Raw genomic sequence first — 20,052 nt, 5'->3', positions numbered from 1 at the left:
GCTTCCAACTAATTCTTGTCTGTTTGCTCGCAATAGCTGAGATCTCATTATAAATGAGTTTGACTGTATATGGTAGCACACGCACTTCTCAAAGGTTCTCATTCCACGGCACGAATTATAACTTCTTTAGTGGGTGGTGTCTGTACACACTATGGACAAGTTGTACTGACATTGCAGGTGGTGTAAGAATTTCTGTCTCCAGAAAATGCTGGTATCATCTGCCAATACATTACTGTCTGGATTATGTCATTCAAGATAACACTCAATTACAGGTCGCGTGAGAAATGCTGGCACTTGCGCAAAGGACTGATTTTTGTCGTATGAGATGGACCCGTCCGAAGCACGCGCTCGAGGGGTGTCAGCTTCAGTTGGTTTGTAGCTCTAGCTGTGTTTAGTTCGGTGCATCACCGCAGCTGAGGCTGTGCGACCCCCACTACTACCGAACTCCCCTCTCTCGGCTTACACATCGCGCATTTAGCTGCCACGACTACTCGCGCGACCTTTACTTCCCACGATGCAATTCCAGTTTGGCCATCACAGGCACCCAACGTTAGGATCATGTCACAATATTAATCATGTGTATTCCATGACCCTCTGATCACAAATCTGCCTCACTGTGCACTGTATATCTACACATAAGAGTACAGTCACTGCTACATAACCTTTGTTTGTGGATATGAACAAGTAGCATCACTGCTGGACAGTTATGTGTTGCCCCATTTCAGAGTGGCATGTATCTTACAAACCAGACAAATATTTTCCGCACATTTTTGTACAAATAATAGCACTATAAACAGGTTACGTCTGATTCTTTTAACTCTGTACACAAACTGAATAATCTAGCTATATACAACAAAATGGTATGTCAGAAGTGAAATTAGAAATTATCTGAATCTCTGCAAGGAAAACAGAATAAAAATGTTGGAGCATTCCAGAGAAGAGTAACATTCATACATGGAATTTATTGTATGGCATAATAAATACATACACAGGATGCACTCCTTTACCATAAGCACCCAAACAGGGATTTTAAGTATGTTGCTGTATACACTGAGCAGATGACTAGAATGCCTGAAAATTTAAGGCAAAGGCACTCCAAAATAATAGCCATAATTAAGAAGACTAATATTCTTAACCTACGCCAATGATAAAGTATGGTACAAATGTATTATATGAAAAGTTCGTCAGGTATATGGAAAAATTAAAAAACTACCCTTCACAAATTAAAACTGCATTTTTAAAGGGGTTCCCCAAGGAATCCAAATATTCTTCACTGACTTCTGACCTTCTTTGATGAGATGATTTTAGATACTGTTGCATACAAGACTGGAAAGTTCTGAAACCAAGAACAGAAAGTTAGCGAACACACAGCCGAAGAGATCGGTGGAATACTGTCTAAAAATGACATTTTAGGTGGCATGAATGTTCTTACTACCCATTCGGCCTCAAGTCTGGACATCATTATAATTATGCAGCAAATATTTAACAAATGAACATCATATTAAAGAAACTTTTAACTTTACAAACATACTTCATTCCTGTCCATAATGTGAAACTTGTGTTTTGAGATATTCAGGGAATAAAAACTTCTGCAGTTTGTAACATGGGAGTTCTAGACACTATATCCTACATAAATGTATATAGCAAGTTCAATTGGGGCACAGAATTTTCTTGCTATATGAGGATGTTTACTATTGAGATCCATAACACATAGATTATACTGTGATTTAAGTGTATAACTCAGGATATGTTGGATCTTTATGGAATTTTAACACAGACAGAATAAAAAATAAAAATTATCTGTTGAGGTATGCTTTAACAACAGTTCAAAATTTGTTTCTCACAAGAAATCAGAAAACTCAAAAATCTAGAGTGGTATCTTCATCACCTAAAGAACGCATAAAAGCCCATAACTTATGCCATCCACAGACTAAACAAGTGCAAACATGCAGGGTGTCTTCTACTAGCAATAAGACCGACAGTGGTGCTCCTCAAACGTGGTGGTGAGTCAAATAACTGCACAGTGCCAGTTTTAAAAATGACAAATGTACGGAAATTCTGCCATAAGAGAGGGGGGGGGGGGGGGGGGAGAGAGAGAGAGGATTTTTAAGTCCTTCTGATTTTGGGATCTGACTCTGTACTTTTCTCTATTATTATTTTCTGTTTACTTATTTAATCTCTTTTAGGTGCATTTATTTTCCATAAAGAACAATGGGGTACCAACATAAGTGACATACAACAAATTTTAGACAGTTTTGTGGTCATGGTGGTACGTTAATTTTAACACAGTTATGACAACAGCAATAAACACTCATTAAGAGAATTCATATTACATTTCTAGCATAAAAAATGTTCAGAAAAATAATTCTGTAATAATAAAGCAGATTAATTTGTAACAAAGAAACTGGAGTAGGAATGATAACTGTTTTCTGAAAATAAACAGCATATAATGCAAACAGAATAAATCAAATTACGTTTCTTCCAAGATTTAAATGTCAAGTTTGAGAATGGACAAGTTTACTTACCTGAATAATGAGATAAACCAGTCCAAGATAAATAGCTATGGCAAAGGTCAGGAAGAGATCAAAGATGGCCGGTTTAACACTGAAATATATAAATATAAAAAAGCAACAACTCAGCTTTAATTTAATTTGTAATGTGATGCAAAAGAAAAAAAATGTGAAAAGGACTACACTAGATGGAAGTTAGTGTTACTTCCCTTCTCATTTCTCTAATATTTTTATCTATGACATAATATATGTTAGTAACACTAGACTACAGCTAATATTAACAGTGAACCTCAATTTCCTAAAAATGCCAGGAAAGCTTAGAAAGTTTCTTTAAACTTTCTAGTTCTCCTTCAAGGCAAAAGTCATGAAGATTTGGGAAAGGCAATGTTTATATTGACTGACAAGGATGACTCCATGTCAATAAAATTATTGTAAATCATCAGTTTGGATTTCATAATAGATCTACAACTGTTCAAATTTTATACATTCGCCAGATACTAGAGAAAAAATGGGAGGAGAACGTGTAACAGCCCAAATTACAACTTCTGCTGAGGTAATTTAATCATACTATTTAATTTCTTATTATTTTATTAATCTGAATTTGTTTTAAGTTTTCTTTTAAAAATTTTAACTTTCTGTGGTGTTTGGAGTGTAATATTGGGATGGATACTTCCCTGTTTAAGACACATACTAACATTCTTATCAGTTACTTGTTATTTTGAACTTTGGAGGACTAAACTTAAGAATAATAGAGCAAAGTTCACATTAGAATAAACAATCTCTGGAACAAAACTGAAAACCAGTTCATTAGCATAAAATTTAATAAACCACACTTACCTGTACAAATTGACAACAGTTTTTGTCACATCGTACAAGACAAACTCAGGATCCCGTTTGTCTGGCATCTGGTAAATTATCTTCACTTCTTTCAAGTACCTGTAAGTATAATATCACAATATATACTGGGAGGTTCACTTTTAAGTCAGGGTACTTATTTAGTGTTCTGTCTGACGACAGGTCCATATGAACAGGATCCTTCCATCCTTTTCTCTTCTCGGACTGGGACCTGTTCATATACGTTCTTGGCAGATGATCCAGAAGTGGTTTGCCATTGCCTTCTTCTGTGTGTGAATGGAGTAATTGTTGGGATGCCACGGAGGAAAACTCCGTGTTGCCTAGACCACGGCCTTGCCCAACACAAGTTATAAATTCGAACCCGAGACCCCAGGATTACAAGGCCAGCGTTCTAACCGCTAGACCACCTCATCTTATTATTATTTAGTGTTCTGTCTGACGACAGGTCCATATGAACAGGATCCTTCCATCATTTTCTCGGACTGGGACCTGTTCATATACGTTCTTGGCAGATGATCCAGAAGTGGTTTGCCATTGCCTTCTTCTGTGTGTGAATGGAGTAATTGTTGGGATGCCACGGAGGAAAACTCCGTGTTGCCTAGACCACGGCCTTGCCCAACACAAGTTATAAATTCGGGCACCGCCGGGAATTGAACCGGAGACCCCAGGATTATAAGGCCAGCGTTCTAACCGCTAGACCACCGTGGCAGCGTTGTGTGTCTATGAAAGTAAAATAATTAATGTTTGGTGTTGTGTTATACAAAGTACGAGGCTCGTCCACAAAGTAAGTTTCCCTGGGGCCGTTTACAGAAACAAAACACAATTTCATGGGAATATTTATTGCAACAGATACAGCAAGTGTCCAGCTATTTTTCAACATATTCGCCACCGGAATTAAGACATTTGTCATACCGTGGGACCAACTTTTGAATACCTGTGTCGTAGAAGTCTGCCGCCTGGGATTGGAACCACTGTGTGACAACCATCTCCGCCTCTCTGTCATTCTCAAAACGCTGACGCTGACCGGACAGGAATTTCTTGAGGTGTAGGAAAAGATGGAAATCACTGGGAGCGAGGTCCGGGCTGTAGGGTGAATGATTAAACACCTCCCAGCTGAACTCCTGCAGGAGACTCGCTGTCCGTCGAGCCGTGTGCGGCCTAGCGTTATCACTGACCGCACTTCACAGTCGGCGGGAGCTGGAATAAGAACCTCCGTCTTCAACAGCTGCAACGATGCTACTGTGAGAACGCGGGAAGTGCCGTTAGTGCAAGTGCCATGCTACGTCATTGCTCTATCACGTACGCACAGTCGCTTCGCGCAATATAAGGTTTGCTAGCTGTGGGACGAGTGGGAAACTTACTTTGTGGACGCGCCTCGTAGCTTAAATATGTTAATTGTGGTTAGTTCAAACACAAGTACCTGCTCATGGCATCCTTCAATGAAATCACCAAGGGATTGTTCTTTTCTGAGAGGAGCTGTACAGACCTTGGCTGAGTTGCTAGGAAGTCAAGCCATGACCTCAAGGAGTCCAATTTCACACCCTGCAATGAGAAAATAAAGTTTTATAAATAACACTATCCATCTGTAGCACGTGTTCCTCGTCAAAGAAAGAGAATCAGTTTACAATTTTCTTGAAGATAAAGTGATCGGCCTGTAAAGCTAACTACTCGCCTCTATATAGTATTGAAGTTAAGAATGAATGGAGATTTATCTACACTATCCCACACATCATCATGACATCGGCTTAAGCAGAAGAACAATTTTACCTTTTCAACTGGATCATTACTTCTTTTTTGTGAGATTAAAGTTCTCATGATGGGAAGTATAAAGATGGTTAACTTCTGAGTTGTTGCGCCATGCAGTATGGTAGAAGTTTACTGACAATTCAGAGGTGCTTATTACCTCCATCATCAGGGTGATGACAGACACAAAGCGAAACACCCCAGAAGGCAGTAATTTTCATTAGAATCATTTTAACCTAGACTGATACTCCAATTCATAAATTTATATCCTAAATTAAGCTATTATCCTGGCATTTACCTGGAGAGACTGAAGAAAATCATGGAGAAAACTCACTCAGAAAGGCTTAATCTCTAGGACGAGATCTGAACCTCAGACCTCGTGAATATGAAGCAGGGGTGCTAACCACTCAACCATGACATTTAACATAGAACGTAAATGAGTAATACGTTCTAAAAAATAAAATATCAATAGCAATAACAATAAAATAACTTGTATGACATTTACATTTGTAAGCAATAACAAAACTGTGACCCCAAGTATTATTTTAAATCCTATAACCATCTATGGGCAAGTCCAGCATTCTAACATATCAAGATTTGTAGGGATAGAAGTCTATACACAGTAGGAAAGTAATATATATGAATTCTGCCTGGAACTTGTTTGTATTTATCTTAATGCAAAGTTTGTTAGCACAGGAACAATTGTTACGCCTGTTATGTTTTTCCAAGGGAATAAACAGGTCAGAGCAACCAAATCTGTAAAGAGATATACATCACTTACCACGGTACTTGAAAAAATTTCTCCTGTAGTTAGGTTGAAGATATGCCTAGCAAGAACTTCGGCTAAAATCTGTGTATTTTCTGTGAGACGTGTCACGTCCACATTCTCCCGGACATCAAGCAGAGAGGCTCGTATCAAGTCCTTGTGGCTCTGGGACAAACAACAAGAAATCCATGTCATATTGGCATTAACTTCTAAACTGGTTTTCACCACATCTATCCTTCTTTATGATTTATAAAATTTTCTTAGCTACTGCCTGCATAAATATCACCCGTAACTGCAACAACTAAGCAAGTTGAAAATTTGTAAGACAAAATATGAATAAGTACAATTTGAGGTTTTCATGGCAGACAATTCAAAGATGGCTGTCTTGTGGGTTGTTGTACCACGCAGTCTGGTATAAGTTTACCGACGTTTCAGAGGTCCTTACTGCCTCCATCATAAAGACGATGAGTAAGTTGCACGTGTGGAAATGGTTTGAGTTATAGGACACAGTTACGGAAGAACCTTGGTCTAGCCAGTAGGTATGAGTGAGAATCAGGTGAGGGCCTGGGAACCAATAGGAGCAGGGCGTGCCACAACCTGGGCAGCAGGAGGATCCCTCTTTTTTTTCTCCCCCCCTCATGCCCTTTCCCCTCCTGCTGACCAGACTATGGCACGTACCCTGCCATCTAAAGGTGGCGACTGACTTGTAACATTTACTCGTAATGTAACATTCGCGGCGAGCATGTTACATTACACCACAACTGGTGAGGCGCATCGAATGCTCGTTTTGAACGCTCGGCTCGACTGTGCTCGTGTGTACTCCATTCATTTCATTCAATATGTCGGACATGGAGGTTGTGTTATCTTTGTTTCATTTAATACGCTACTCTTATCTAAAGAACTCGTGAATGCTCGTTACGACGCCGCTCGACTGACTGACTGACTTGTAATGTAACACTCAAAGGGATTCGCGAAAAAACCGACAACACGATGGAGCGCCCGCGAGCGTGAGCGGCTCGCATCGAGCGGCTCCGTTCGCTGTCTTCACTTGTGTAATGCTCGATTTGTAACACGTTACATTACAGGCAAATGTTACAAGTCAGTCGCCACTTTAACGTTTAGTTTTGTGGAACAGTTTGGTAATAAATAAATTGAAGAAAATAACTTGACTACATCCATCACTAATTTCACCAAGCAATTCTATTAACAATTTGAGAGATACCATATCAAACTAATGGAAATCTTCATACACAGAACATACCTTCAAGGAAGACAATGTGAAGGAAGGAAGACGGCGTATGCTGTAGCGTTCGTGTTCCCAAGCCAACACTTCCTCAGCGAGGTTGATTTTCTTATGAACACCATCTACTGTCACATTGGGGTATAAATGTTCTGCTATATCTTTCAGCTCCTGCATACATTGTTACACATCTGAAATTAGTTTCTACAGTTGGCCAAACTGAAGTATATAACATTAAAATATATCTTAACATTTACTGGCCACACAACTGATTAATGAACCAACTGATCCAGTTTCACAGTGGCATACCACTAAGTCATTAAATCTCTGGTGTTAAATTTTAGCCAGAATCCCCAAGATATGGGTGATTAAATCCCTTATTTTTGTACTGTAAAGATCAAGGCAACAGTTATAAGCAGGTGAACTGGACTCAATTAGCTCAGGACAATGTCAAATGGTAGGCTTTTGCGGCAGCAAGGTAAATTACAAGTTTTGTTACTAGAGGAAATAAGTTAATATAAAATGTTATTTTACTCCAAGGCATGTTTATTAAGATATTGTAGGTGCGTCATATTGTGATTTATTTAAACAGTATTAAAAATATATTAAAATTGGCCGTCAATCACAATATAAGATAATTAAAAGATTAAAATATCATTTTACGTTCCGTATCGAGTACTCGACCAATTTTAATATATTTTTAATACATGTTTATTAAATTAATGTATTAACACAAACCTTGAAAAACAAGGCTCCCGGGCTTCCTTCACGAGGCGGTTTTGAGACATGGACATACAAGCTACTGGAGGTAGCCACTGTGTCCAGACAGAGGATGTACGAAGCATCCTGCAGAAACAAAATAATAATAATAATGAAAAAAAGATTATGAGCATTTACAAACGAAGAAAAGTTAAAAAGAAGTAACAAATACCCCTTTTTAATTACATATAAATATCACATTTAAAATAACACAATTCTTTCAATTTTAAAATTATGTACTTTCTTAGTTTTGTTATAAGATTAATATTTCTGACCTATGGGAAACATTACCATATCACGGAAAGGGAAGCATATGCACTGCAAATATACCGTCATCCATGAAAATCCCTCTGTCCACAATGCTAAATTCTGTCCCATATTTCCTTCTTATGTATATTTGGGAACATAAGCATAATGCTGATTATGGCTGTCTTCTGGGCAGCATGGCACCATGTAGTCAGGTAGAGTTATAAGTCATCGCCCTGATGAAGGCATCAAGGACTTCTGAAACGTCGGTAAACTTCCACCAGACTACACGGCGCTACAACCCAGAAGACAGCCATCTTCAGACTCCGTGAAAACCTCAAATCCTACTATACATAATGTTGGAGAGAAAAAGTCTTATGGAATATAAAAGGTCCATCTGAAGATCAAGAAACATATGGAGATGTGAGTATCAGAGCTTAATAAATTAAACTTATTTCCATGTCTGATGGCAATAGCTGGTATTAGTGGTTCTGCTACCACAGTGTTAGCGTAGCACACATTTAATGAGCTACATAACACTAACCAAAAACAAAGTTCCACATTAGAGAAAAAAAGCTATGAAGAATATGTAACCAAAAATACAAACCTGAATAATAGACCCCTCCAGACCATCAAGCTGATCATCCAGCCATCTCTTGCTGCCTTGGTAGTTTAGTTTTCCAGCACCAGACAGCAGAAAAATCATGTTATAACGGGCATGTGACTTTGAGCTTGTGTACAGATGTGAGAAAAGGCGTGCAAGTTCCAACAGCATGCTTACTCCAGAGGCATTGGAGTCTGCACCAAATGCCAGCGTCTGCAAACATATCCAGACTATATCTTCCCATCTAAATGAGATTGGTGATGCCAAAACCTTCGTTCATCCACCTGTTCATTATTTGGATTTGGCAAACATTTCATGGTCTAGTCAAATTCCAATAACATTAATCCAAACACAACATTATAAAAATCCTGTAATATAACTGCATAGAAATTGTTTTAATCCCAGTAGAAAAAGTGTAAGATTTGAAGTGGGCCTGCGGTAATATCAGAATTTTGATCTTCAGTCAGGGCTTTACCCCTCTCACATGCCAATTGGTTGGATTAAAATGCGAGGAGTGAAGAGATAAAAGGAATATAAGCCACGTAGTTATCAAAAGACAGGATTAGCAAAGGGAATTATGATGTGAAAACAAAGGGATATTTTAATTTTGCATATGACACCAAGAAATTATTATGCAACAAATTGTTTTTATACGCACTACAAAAAAAACCCTATGATGATGAAAAACAAAACAACTTGTTTGCCAGAAAGTCTGATATATATAGATGTAGATGGGAGGATAATATTAAAATGGACAATAAAGAAATTGGACATGAAGATGTGGAAAGGATTCGTCTGGCAAAGGATAGAATCCTGTGGTAGGCTCTTGTGAACATTGTAACAAACCTTTTAGTTTGGTAAAATGCGACTATCTCAATGACCATCAGTTTCTCAAGAATGACTCAGGTCCATAGAATAATATCCAGGTTACTTCTACCATGTAAATGTTCCATAATGCACAATAAAGAGATGCCAAACAGATTATATGATTCTATTTCTGTGAATTATTATGTTAAATTACTTAATTATATATGATAATATAACTTCTTATTGGGCAAGAATGGTAATCATTGGAAAAGTGACAACAAATTACATTTAATGTGGTAACTATCTGCATAATATATTTTATTTTATTTTATTTATTTAGTGTTCTGTCTGACGACAGGTCCATATGAACAGGATCCTTCCATCCTTTTCTCTTCTCGGACTGGGACCTGTTCATATACGTTCTTGGCAGATGATCCAGAAGTGGTTTGCCATTGCCTTCTTCTGTGTGTGAATGGAGTAATTGTTGGGATGCCACGGAGGAAAACTCCGTGTTGCCTAGACCACGGCCTTGCCCAACACAAGTTATAAATTCGGGCACCGCCGGGAATCGAACCCGAGACCCCAGGATTACAAGGCCAGCATTCTAACCACTAGACCACCGTGGCCGAGATTAAAAAACAAAACAAACAGAATATATGGAAGTTTTCTATAGAAATGATAAAAATTTATGGTTCAAATTATATAGAATATAACTGCATACCTTTGTAAATATCTATTACCAAAGCAAGTATATGAACTTAAAATTATTTAGCCAAAACAGTGGTCTTAAACTTTCCCATTTTGTGCCCCCCCCTCCCAACCAATACCACATCCAAAGAACATTTTCTATTATCTTTCTATGCGCATTAGTCATTATTTATTTAAATGAGATAAGTGCAAAATTTCACATTAAATAAGTTACAGACGAGTTTTAAAATACAAAGAAAAAGAATAAAAAAGTGACCGTAAGCCAAAGAATGATGATTAATTATAAGAACTCGAGCGCAAAGACTATAAAAATTTATGATCTGAAACTTTCACAGCAACGAAGTATAATAAATTCTTCTCGGGCAACCAACCATGTCAGGTGACTTAATGGAGAAAACACCATTTCCAGAACCATCTTTGTCCTCTGTACTTCAGCACCCTGAGGATGAGGATGAAGATGGTTCTAGCCCAAGAATTCATTACACAATAAAAAAGTTAAAATTATAATTTTTAATTGTTAACGTAAGGGTTGACAATTCTTTTTGGAATAAATTATATCCTGGCTTTGATTTCAAAAAGAGCACAGCTTACACCATTTTATGGGAAGTGAACAATGAGCTATCACTGCATAAAAAGATTCCCTGTACTCCGCGTCTAAGCCTGCGAGCACAGCCCCAAAACCCTCACAAGTCTCTGGTGGTAAGCCTGTCAGGTTAAAAACCAGGAAATTCAAAATCATTCTCCTTAACCTCTACTTTAATTCTTAAATTTATGGCCCCTTTTTACGACGTACCTTACATTCAAGATTTCATCAAAGACATTTAAATATAATAATTGTTACTTACTGGTGCAACTGCAAAACTATCATAATATGCTACAATCACAATGGTTGGAAGATCTTCCTCAATACCATAACCAGACAGTTTACCCTGTAACAAGAGTAAAAAAAAGATTTGGTGGCTGGCTGTGGTAATACACACTGATTTCCAGGAATTATTAAACATATGAAGCATCAGTTTTAAAGCATTTACTTCTGCTGTACTGCCCCATATATGCAGTTCCTTCCGAGTAAACATAAACTGTGCTATTACGAAGTTACGGACAATGAACAAGCCATGTCATGCCTTAAATACTGACTGAAACATTTTAAATTCAACATCACTGGCAGACCAGCAGTTTCCAGACTCCATATGGGACAATGGGGTCGGTGGAATAATACTGGTTGTTAATACTCATCACAGTCTAAGCTGTGTGTTTCTCCACTAAACACAAAACCACCCGACAAATGTGTTTAAAAATAAATATGAAATACAAAATTGTCACAAAAAGATGTACTACGAAAGCAATCTCGAAGCCAGAAACCTGATTTCAAGTGTCATTTAAGGCCTGTCTCCAGTACAGGTGTATGTGCTGACGTAAAAGGCACTTCGTCTGTGTGTATAGAAATTAATAAAATAATCCAATACTGAAGTTGGTAAAAATTGATACAAATGAAAACCAATACCACTGAATTAAAACTAAGGTTGGAAAAGGACTGCTGTAAGATTTGATATAAACCAGATGCTGAGGCCCCACTTTCTGGCATGCGTTTCAAACATTTTCTGTCACCACGACTTTTAAACTAGTTCTAAATTACATAAACGTACGAATTCTATCGAACAAATTGTGTACCAAAATTAAATTCACCCAATAACTTTGAGTGTTTCGTCTAGTATCAAATTTAATGGAAATCTGTTCAGTTTTGGAAATGAACGATGCAGTCAACAGGCAGAGACATTATCTCGCCATCATATATTAATTTTATGGACTTTACACAAACAACAGAAATATTCAACAGATGCACCAAAAAGAATAATTGATGATCACATCTGAGAATCCTGCTCTAATCCAATCTGCGTTCTCTAATGCAAGGATAAATATGATGATGTACACACCTGAATGGCTGCAATACTGACATCAGGTCTGGCTGTAGCTTGATTGGCGCCGATTACTACCTGATAACTATTGGCAGACACAGAATTCATCAGAGCTAAAAGCAGAAAGATCAATAAAAATTAATTTTTCATTATTCACAAAATTATGACTGTAAAGAAAACAAAATGCAGAGGAAAACATTGTGGACATAAAATAGACAACTTGAAAGATGAACAGACAAAATTACACAATGAGGGACTTCAAAATTATATTGCATTAGATGATGAATACATTGAGGGAGTGGTGATGATGGGTTGTACATGGAACAAATGCATATAAAATGTTACAGCAAATGTTAGAAGCCTGAGACATGAAAATGAAGATAGTATTATAACTAACTAACTAGACATCTTAGGGAACCCCAAGGTTCATCACCGAACTAACCAAAGCCCTCCACCGGACCCTGTCCTGGACCTACAAAATCCAGTCTCCTTCAACTCCTATCTCCCATAGATCCCGCCTGAGATTATCCTCCCATCTACGTCTAGGTCTCCCCAGAGGTCTCTTCCCCTCAGGCTTCCAAAATAGTGGACCCAACCAACTAGATGGCTTACGGAACCCGAAGGATCATCACCGAATTAACCAAAGCCCTCCACCGGACCCTGTCCTGGGCCAACAAAATCCAGTCTCCTTCAACTCCTATCTCCCATAGATCCCGCCTGAGATTATCCTCCCATCTACATCTAGGTCTCCCCAGAGGTCTCTTCCCCTCAGACTTCCCAAATAGTGGACCCAACCAACCAGATGGCTTACGGAACCCGAAGGTTCATCACCGAACTAACCAAAGCCCTCCACCGGACCCTGTCCTGGGCCAACAAAATCCAGTCTCCTTCAACTCCTATCTCCCATAGATCCCGCCTGAGATTATCCTCCCATCTACGTCTAGGTCTCCCCAGAGGTCTCTTCCCCTCAGGCTTCCAAAATAGTGGACCCAACCAACCAGATGGCTTACGGAACCCGAAGGTTCATCACCGAACTAACCAAAGCCCTCCACCGGACCCTGTCCTTGGCCAACAAAATCCAGTCTCCTTCAACTCCTATCTCCCATAGATCCCGCCTGAGATTATCCTCCCATCTACGTCTAGGTCTCCCCAGAGGTCTCTTCCCCTCAGGCTTCCCAAATAGTGGACCCAACCAACCAGATGGCTTACGGAACCCGAAGGTTCATCACCGAACTAACCAAAGCCCTCCACTGGACCCCGTCCTGGGCCAACAAAATCCAGTCTCCTTCAACTCCTATCTCCCATAGATCCCGCCTGAGATTATCCTCCCATCTACGTCTAGGTCTCCCCAGAGGTCTCTTCCCCTCAGGCTTCCCAAATAGTGGACCCAACCAACCAGATGGCTTACGGAACCCGAAGGTTCATCACCGAACTAACCAAAGCCCTCCACTGGACCCCGTCCTGGGCCAACAAAATCCAGTCTCCTTCAACTCCTATCTCCCATAGATCCCACCTGAGATTATCCTCCCATCTACGTCTAGGTCTCCCCAGAGGTCTCTTCCCCTCAGGCTTCCCAAATAGTGGACCCAACCAACCAGATGGCTTACGGAACCCGAAGGTTCATCACCGAACTAACCAAAGCCCTCCACCGGACCCTGTCCTGGGCCAACAAAATCCAGTCTCCTTCAACTCCTATCTCCCATAGATCCCACCTGAGATTATCCTCCCATCTACGTCTCCCCAGCAGTCTCTTCCCCTCAGGCTTCCTGACCAATACCTGGTTCACACCTCTTGCCCCATCCATACACGCTACATGCCCCGTCCGTCTCATTCTTCTTGACTTAATCACCCTGATAATACTTGGGGGAGGAGTATAAATAGGAAGATAATATAAAACATGTGTTTAAAGAAAAAGGTTGTGAAGATGTGAAGTTGAATGAAATAGCTCAGGACAGAGTTGTGATGAGTTCTTAAAGAAAATAAAAAAATTTGCTTACATTATACTTCATACTATACAATTAGATACACTGTGATTAAAGTTTTAGAATATAGCAATAATCCGTGTCTTTAAAACAAACATGAGGATGAAATTTCAGCATTTGCATCTCACTTACAAAAAACCTTTGTCCCACGCTGTAGTTAAAGACAAACAAAAATGCAATCATTCAGCATTTTACCCCGAGGTTTTAAATTTCAGTGTTCACAGAGTTTCAAATATAATATGAGTAAACTGCTATTATTCACCTTCAGCTGCTGAAATAGATCGATCATCAGTCACAGAGCTTCTTGAGATGTCATCCAGTATATTATGGAGATCTGGACTCCATTTAGTAAAGTAAACTGGAATGAACACCTCTTGTAACATCATGGCTGCTTCTAGTTCCATCACTTGCTGCAACAAAGAAGAGCTGTAAACAAACAATTCATACGAGGCGCGTCCTCAAAGTAAGTTTCCCACTCGTCCCACAGCTAGCAAACCGTATATTGCGCAAAACGACTGTGCGTACGTGATAGAGCAATGACGTAGCATGGCGCATGCACTAACGGCACTTCCCGCGTTCTCACAGTAGCATCGTTGCAGCTGTTGAAGATGGAGGTTCTTATTCCAGCTCCCGCCGACTGTGAAGTGCGGTCAGTGATAACGCTAGGCCGCACACGGCTCGACGGACAGCGAGTCTCCTGCAGGAGTTCAGCTGGGAGGTGTTTAATCATTCACCCTACAGCCCGGACCTCGCTCCCAGTGATTTCCATCTTTTCCTACACCTCAAGAAATTCCTGTCCGGTCAGCGTCAGCGTTTTGAGAATGACAGAGAGGCGGAGATGGTTGTCACACAGTGGTTCCAATCCCAGGCGGCAGACTTCTACGACACAGGTATTCAAAAGTTGGTCCCACGGTATGACCAATGTCTCAATTCCGGTGGCGAATATGTTGAAAAATAGCTGGACACTTGCTGTATCTGTTGCAATAAATATTCCCATGAAATTGTGTTTTGTTTCTGTAAACGGCCCCAGGGAAACTTACTTTGAGGACGCGCCTCGTATTAATAAGGGTAAACCTATTAAAATGGTAAATGGTACCATAAGAGATTTCATCACCACCACATGAATCATCAGGCTACTTTTTAGACTTATAACCTATATTTAAACATACGTCTAATGGTTATTGCAGAAATCGGTTGATTTGCAGACAGTTTGTATTCTTAAGGTAACAGAGCCAAAGTCACAAAGCATTTTTCCCACACCATGTGGCTTAATGCGTCGTTGAATCTCCCTAGCACTATGTAGTCTGGTAGAAGTTTATCAATGTTTCAGAGGTTCTTGTCACCTCCACCATCACTGCCCTGATGATGGAGGCAGCAACGACCATTAAAACGCTGATAAACAACAACCACACTACATGGTGTTACAACCCAGAAGACATCCATCCACCTTCAGAATAAGCACTATTCAACTCAAGATTCTGAAATCTATAACAGTAGAAGATCTTGAGAGAAAACATTGGTAAAATTTAGAAATAACTTTACATTCCTTACTATCCTCAGCATGGTAAGTAGTTGTTCTACACCTTACGGGATAAGCATTGGATTAACATAACATTCACCACAAGAATGTTTTATATTATTATCTACCCTCAGTGCTGTCACAGTGGCCACGCGGTCTGTGGCGCGGGCCTTGTGCCGCTTGGACACTGTGATCGTGAGTTCGAATCCTGCTAAAGGCATGGATGTTTGTCTCCGTCTCTCTGTGTGTTGTGCTGTCCTGTGCACAGGTAGAGGCTTTACGACGGGCTGATCACTCATCCAAGGAGTCCTACCAACTGTCTATAGATCAACGCCAACGAAAGTAGGGACCCGCAGTTGCTCAGGCACTGAAGAAAGGGTCGCCTAAATATCCTAAGTAAGTAAGTATCTACCCTCAGATAACTGTGTTCATAGTGCAATAGTACTTTTGGCATTACCCCTTTTCTCAACATTTTTGCATAAGACTGCTAAGATACTTAGTGTCCAATCCATGTGATCCACTCTTTCAATGTCACAGATGCTTTAAACTTCTTACCTGCTTCTCTTCCTCAAGCAAGCTCGTCATATCTCGAGGTAACATAACAAGAAGAGCTCCTGCTTTGTTACAGAGTTCTCGAAATTGAGCAGCTGTGATGTCTTCCAGCCGTGTAACAACACAGTGACGAGATGTACTCCATCTACTAACAGAACGTGCTTCCAAGTTTACGTGTGAACTGCGACAACCTGTGAATATAAAAGAACATGGAACTGTACGATATTGGGGGGGGGGGGGGGGGGGGGGGCATTTTGGCATGTATTTGAGCCACTTTAGCATACATCACATAATCTACCAGGATACTTATGCTTATCTTTGACAGACCTAACACATGTAACATAATAAAAACTAATTCGATGAAACAGTCCTTGACAAGTAGTAAGTCCTTAATACGAAGTTTGGTTAGTCAAAAAATTCTCCACATTTTGTGGAACCCAATGGTTCATTACCGTGATCACAAGAGCCTCCTCACTCACTTTGTGGTGTAGAAAATTCTTTGAAAAGTTGATTGTATACTTGGCTTGACAAAGAACAGCCCACTTTCTTTATGGAACCTGAAGGTTCATCACTGTGCTCATAAGAGCCTGCCACCAGACTCTATCCTGAGCTAGCTGCATCCAGTTCATTCCATCGATTCCTCTATCCCTAAGGTCCATCTTAATGCTATCCTCCCACCTATGCCTTCCCAGCGGTCTCCTCCATTCAGGCCTTCCAACCAAAATTTTGTGTTTATTTCTCTTTACATCTATGTTCTTTACATGCCCTGCCTAACTCATCCTCCCTGATATGATATTCTAGTAACTAGCTTTAAGCTTCTACAGCAACTCATTACTCTCAGTCTAAGGAGACTTGACCTTCCAACAGAAGTACCCTTCCATGCACACACGCAGCTGTATGCGGTATAGAAACATTGTCTGACTCTGTTCTCCATTATTTTTCTAACTTTCTAATGTTTCATGCCATTCTTCTATTGTTAGCATTTCACAATTTATATAGAATTTAGCATCTTTGTCTGTTCACTGGTAACAGACCCATACAATTAAATATCATTCAGATTGTTCAAACAGTAGAAACGTCTTTAGGAGGGGGCAATGTTTTGAGGAAAGCATTCAGCATGATGTCATAGCTTCATGGCTGAGTAAACTTTTGGTAAATACAGATAGTAGATGATGGCCTTTTGGCAATGTTTCAGGGAACTCTATCATCAAGGCTGAAGCAATAAACAAAAATGGCTGTCTTCTGGGATGTTGCATCACACATTCTGAAGTTGATCATTGTTTCAGAACCCATTATGCTAATGACGCAAGCAGTGTAACGACTCATCTGACTTTAGTTTAGTTTTAATTAATTAATTTTGTATATTAATCTCAACTCTTCATTAGGTTATGTCTTTTGATACCAAATTTGTTAATATTTTTTTATTTCATATTAATTCCTAAACGATTTATTCAAGTTAACACGTTTCTGCATCACACATCTCAAGTTGTTCATTGTATTAACAGCTACTTGGAGGTTTAGCACCACATGTTTAGTATGGAAGTGGACATCTGCTTCTAAGTCCTAGAAGTAAGCCTTATGCTACGTGTGCAGAAAACATCTTATTTTTGTCTCACATCTAAACAACTAAATTATGTTTATTACCCCAGAGAACTTACAATTATCTAACGATCATTACCTAGTAACTTCTGTGTTGTACGTGTGTGTGAATAAATAGTGGTGACTTCCTCGAAACCAATCAAATGTTAATCATTAGCTGCTACAAACAGACTGTTAACACCCCCTGACATCCGGAGTCCATCCACCACCTATCTAAGCCCCAATAACCTATTTACTCTGGGATACCCAACCTCATTCACCTGCTCCCAAATTAAAACATTATCTGTGAAACACCCATATTGCCCCAGGAGCAGAGGCAGCTCAATGTCCACCCCGAAAAAGCTACAGCTCTATGGTGTTCAACCAACGGAACCTTGGAAGCTACACAGTGGATGGTTATAGCAGTAAGCACCTCCAAAACTCGGTCAACACCTACTAGACTACACAGTGAAACATCCCATCATACTTACTGCCATGATAACCTGAAATCTCACCTATAGTGAATAATGTTAAAACGTAGCTGGTATATACTGGGGCAGGTCGGGAGACATGGAGCTGTTTCCAGGCTACAAACAATATATGGTGACATACAATTTATGGAGCTCCTCATTATGCAATTCTAAACTTTCAACTTTTAGACAGGAGTGGAGAAAACAAATGATTCTGAACTACAAGGTAGGAAATATTCCCCAGATGTATTCTGTTCTTTAACTTCTTCATGAATGCAATTTTCATTTGTTACCATCATTCCCGGATATCTGAACTTCATCACACTTTCTAAGGACTTATTAGCTACCTTTATAAAAGATTCTGACATGTAGTCTGGTGACCAGACATGACCATGTAGTTTTCTCTGTATTTAATTCTGGACCAACATCATTATACGAATCTAATAGAATTTCTCTGCTTTCCTTTGTGATAATTATGTTTTTACGCAATAAATTAACATCATCATAGACCAGACGCTGGTATGTCCCATTCAATCTCAATGCCTCTTTCTTTTCTTGAACCAGACTGATGACACATTTCAAAGCAAAATTGAAAATCAATGCTGATTAGGCATCTCCTTACTGAGGTCATTCTGAATGAGACACTCTCTGTTTTATCAAACGATAACTTGTGAAATAATAGATGAGACAGCAGAATTGAGGTTATAATATCTCCTCCAGCAATGGCTCACTGTAATACTCTTAGCTATTTTACTCGGTGTTAAAATTCAATGCTCACATCAATACATCCAAATATGTTTTTATTGTATACCATAAGAAGAAAGAAAAAACCTAAAATCTTACCGTGCGGTACACCATGCAAGTCATACTGATGCATGCGGTGCACGGGAAATTCATTTGCAGCACCAACAGGGTTCACGGGTGATATAATAATAAATATTGGTAACACGATTAGTAAATAATATGGAATATATCCTCTGAATAATTCAGCTATTTCATCGACTTCGAACCACATATTCCCTTTTCAGGTTAGAACACTTCCAACACACAACAGAAAGAAATTGTACTATTTTATTCACATCTCACCTCACGAAACAAATTAACCAATGAGAACTATCATACATTAATGCCAACATCGGGTACTTCTCAGGGCAAGGCAGGTAAACTATGCTCTTAACAAGCTAGACAACATCAGACAGAAAATTCTCTAGACCACAAATTTACCAACAAATTACCACTAAAGTCTACCATCTGACGGACAAAATATTAGGTGAGATTTCAGGTTCTCGCGGCGGCGAGTATGAAGATTATAAACGTGTATCAGACAACAGACTACATGGTGCAGCATCCCATTAGACAACATTTTTCTTATGAAATATTAAATAACATAGCAAAACAAAGGTGGTATGAAAACCTGTGGAGAAGATGGGCAAGGTGTGGACTATGAAGCTGACTATGGCGAATGGTACCACAGAAAATGGAACAGGAGTCAATGTTGGGGAATCTAACATATTAAAGTCAAAGAACTGATGTATGCTGTGGTTTTGCCTGGACCTACTACAAAGGAAAACTCTTCAAGATAGACAACATAGAAGCTGACATAAACACACAAAAAAAGGCAGCAGTGGAAAGTAACAAAATCAAGACGAGGAAAAACTAAAGAGTGAAATGGAACAGCTAAAAATGATCTCAGAAAGCCAAATAAAGAATCAAAATCTACCATTCAGATGGGCAGTTCAAGCACCATATAACCTCTGCCACCAGTGATTGGTACCAATGCTCCAATAATGCAAACTC

The 20,052-nt window shown here is 39.4% G+C and overlaps 1 protein-coding gene across 1 annotated transcript; it reads right to left on the bottom strand.

Moving 5' to 3' along the window:
- Nucleotides 1-942: 942 nt before the first annotated feature.
- LOC110836668 (BOS complex subunit NCLN) lies at nucleotides 943-19,390 on the bottom strand. The gene is made up of 13 exons (XM_022078089.2): nucleotides 19,099-19,390; nucleotides 16,211-16,398; nucleotides 14,399-14,546; nucleotides 12,173-12,267; nucleotides 11,084-11,167; nucleotides 8,727-8,936; nucleotides 7,853-7,960; nucleotides 7,136-7,285; nucleotides 5,890-6,039; nucleotides 4,786-4,907; nucleotides 3,348-3,446; nucleotides 2,526-2,604; nucleotides 943-1,336 (listed from the first exon to the last, which is right to left on the bottom strand). The coding sequence occupies exons 1-13, from the start codon at nucleotides 19,268-19,270 to the stop codon at nucleotides 1,271-1,273; spliced, it is 1,671 nt and encodes a 556-aa protein (XP_021933781.1). The 5' UTR covers nucleotides 19,271-19,390; the 3' UTR covers nucleotides 943-1,270.
- Between the last annotated feature and the right edge of the window lie 662 nt (nucleotides 19,391-20,052).

Source organism: Zootermopsis nevadensis, unplaced genomic scaffold, assembly GCF_977971745.1.
Source record: "Zootermopsis nevadensis isolate Lab colony 2312 unplaced genomic scaffold, Znev_1.0 Znev_ptg000003l, whole genome shotgun sequence".
Taxonomy (NCBI): Eukaryota; Metazoa; Arthropoda; class Insecta; order Blattodea; family Termopsidae; genus Zootermopsis; species Zootermopsis nevadensis.
The sequence above is the reverse complement of the archived record's forward strand: the minus strand, read 5'-3'. Positions and strand labels throughout refer to the sequence as shown.

Bases quoted from the DNA above. Each gene is read 5' to 3' on its own strand.
- LOC110836668 (XM_022078089.2), bottom strand. From the start codon at position 19,270: ATGTGGTTCGAAGTCGATGAAATAGCTGAATTATTCAGAGGATATATT. The intron at 8,937-11,083 runs GTAAGTAACAAT...ATATGTTTGCAG, and splicing joins ATAGTTTTGCAGTTGCACCA to ACGCTGGCATTTGGTGCAGA. The intron at 7,286-7,852 runs GTTTGTGTTAAT...CAATGTATGCAG, and splicing joins CGGGAGCCTTGTTTTTCAAG to GAGCTGAAAGATATAGCAGA.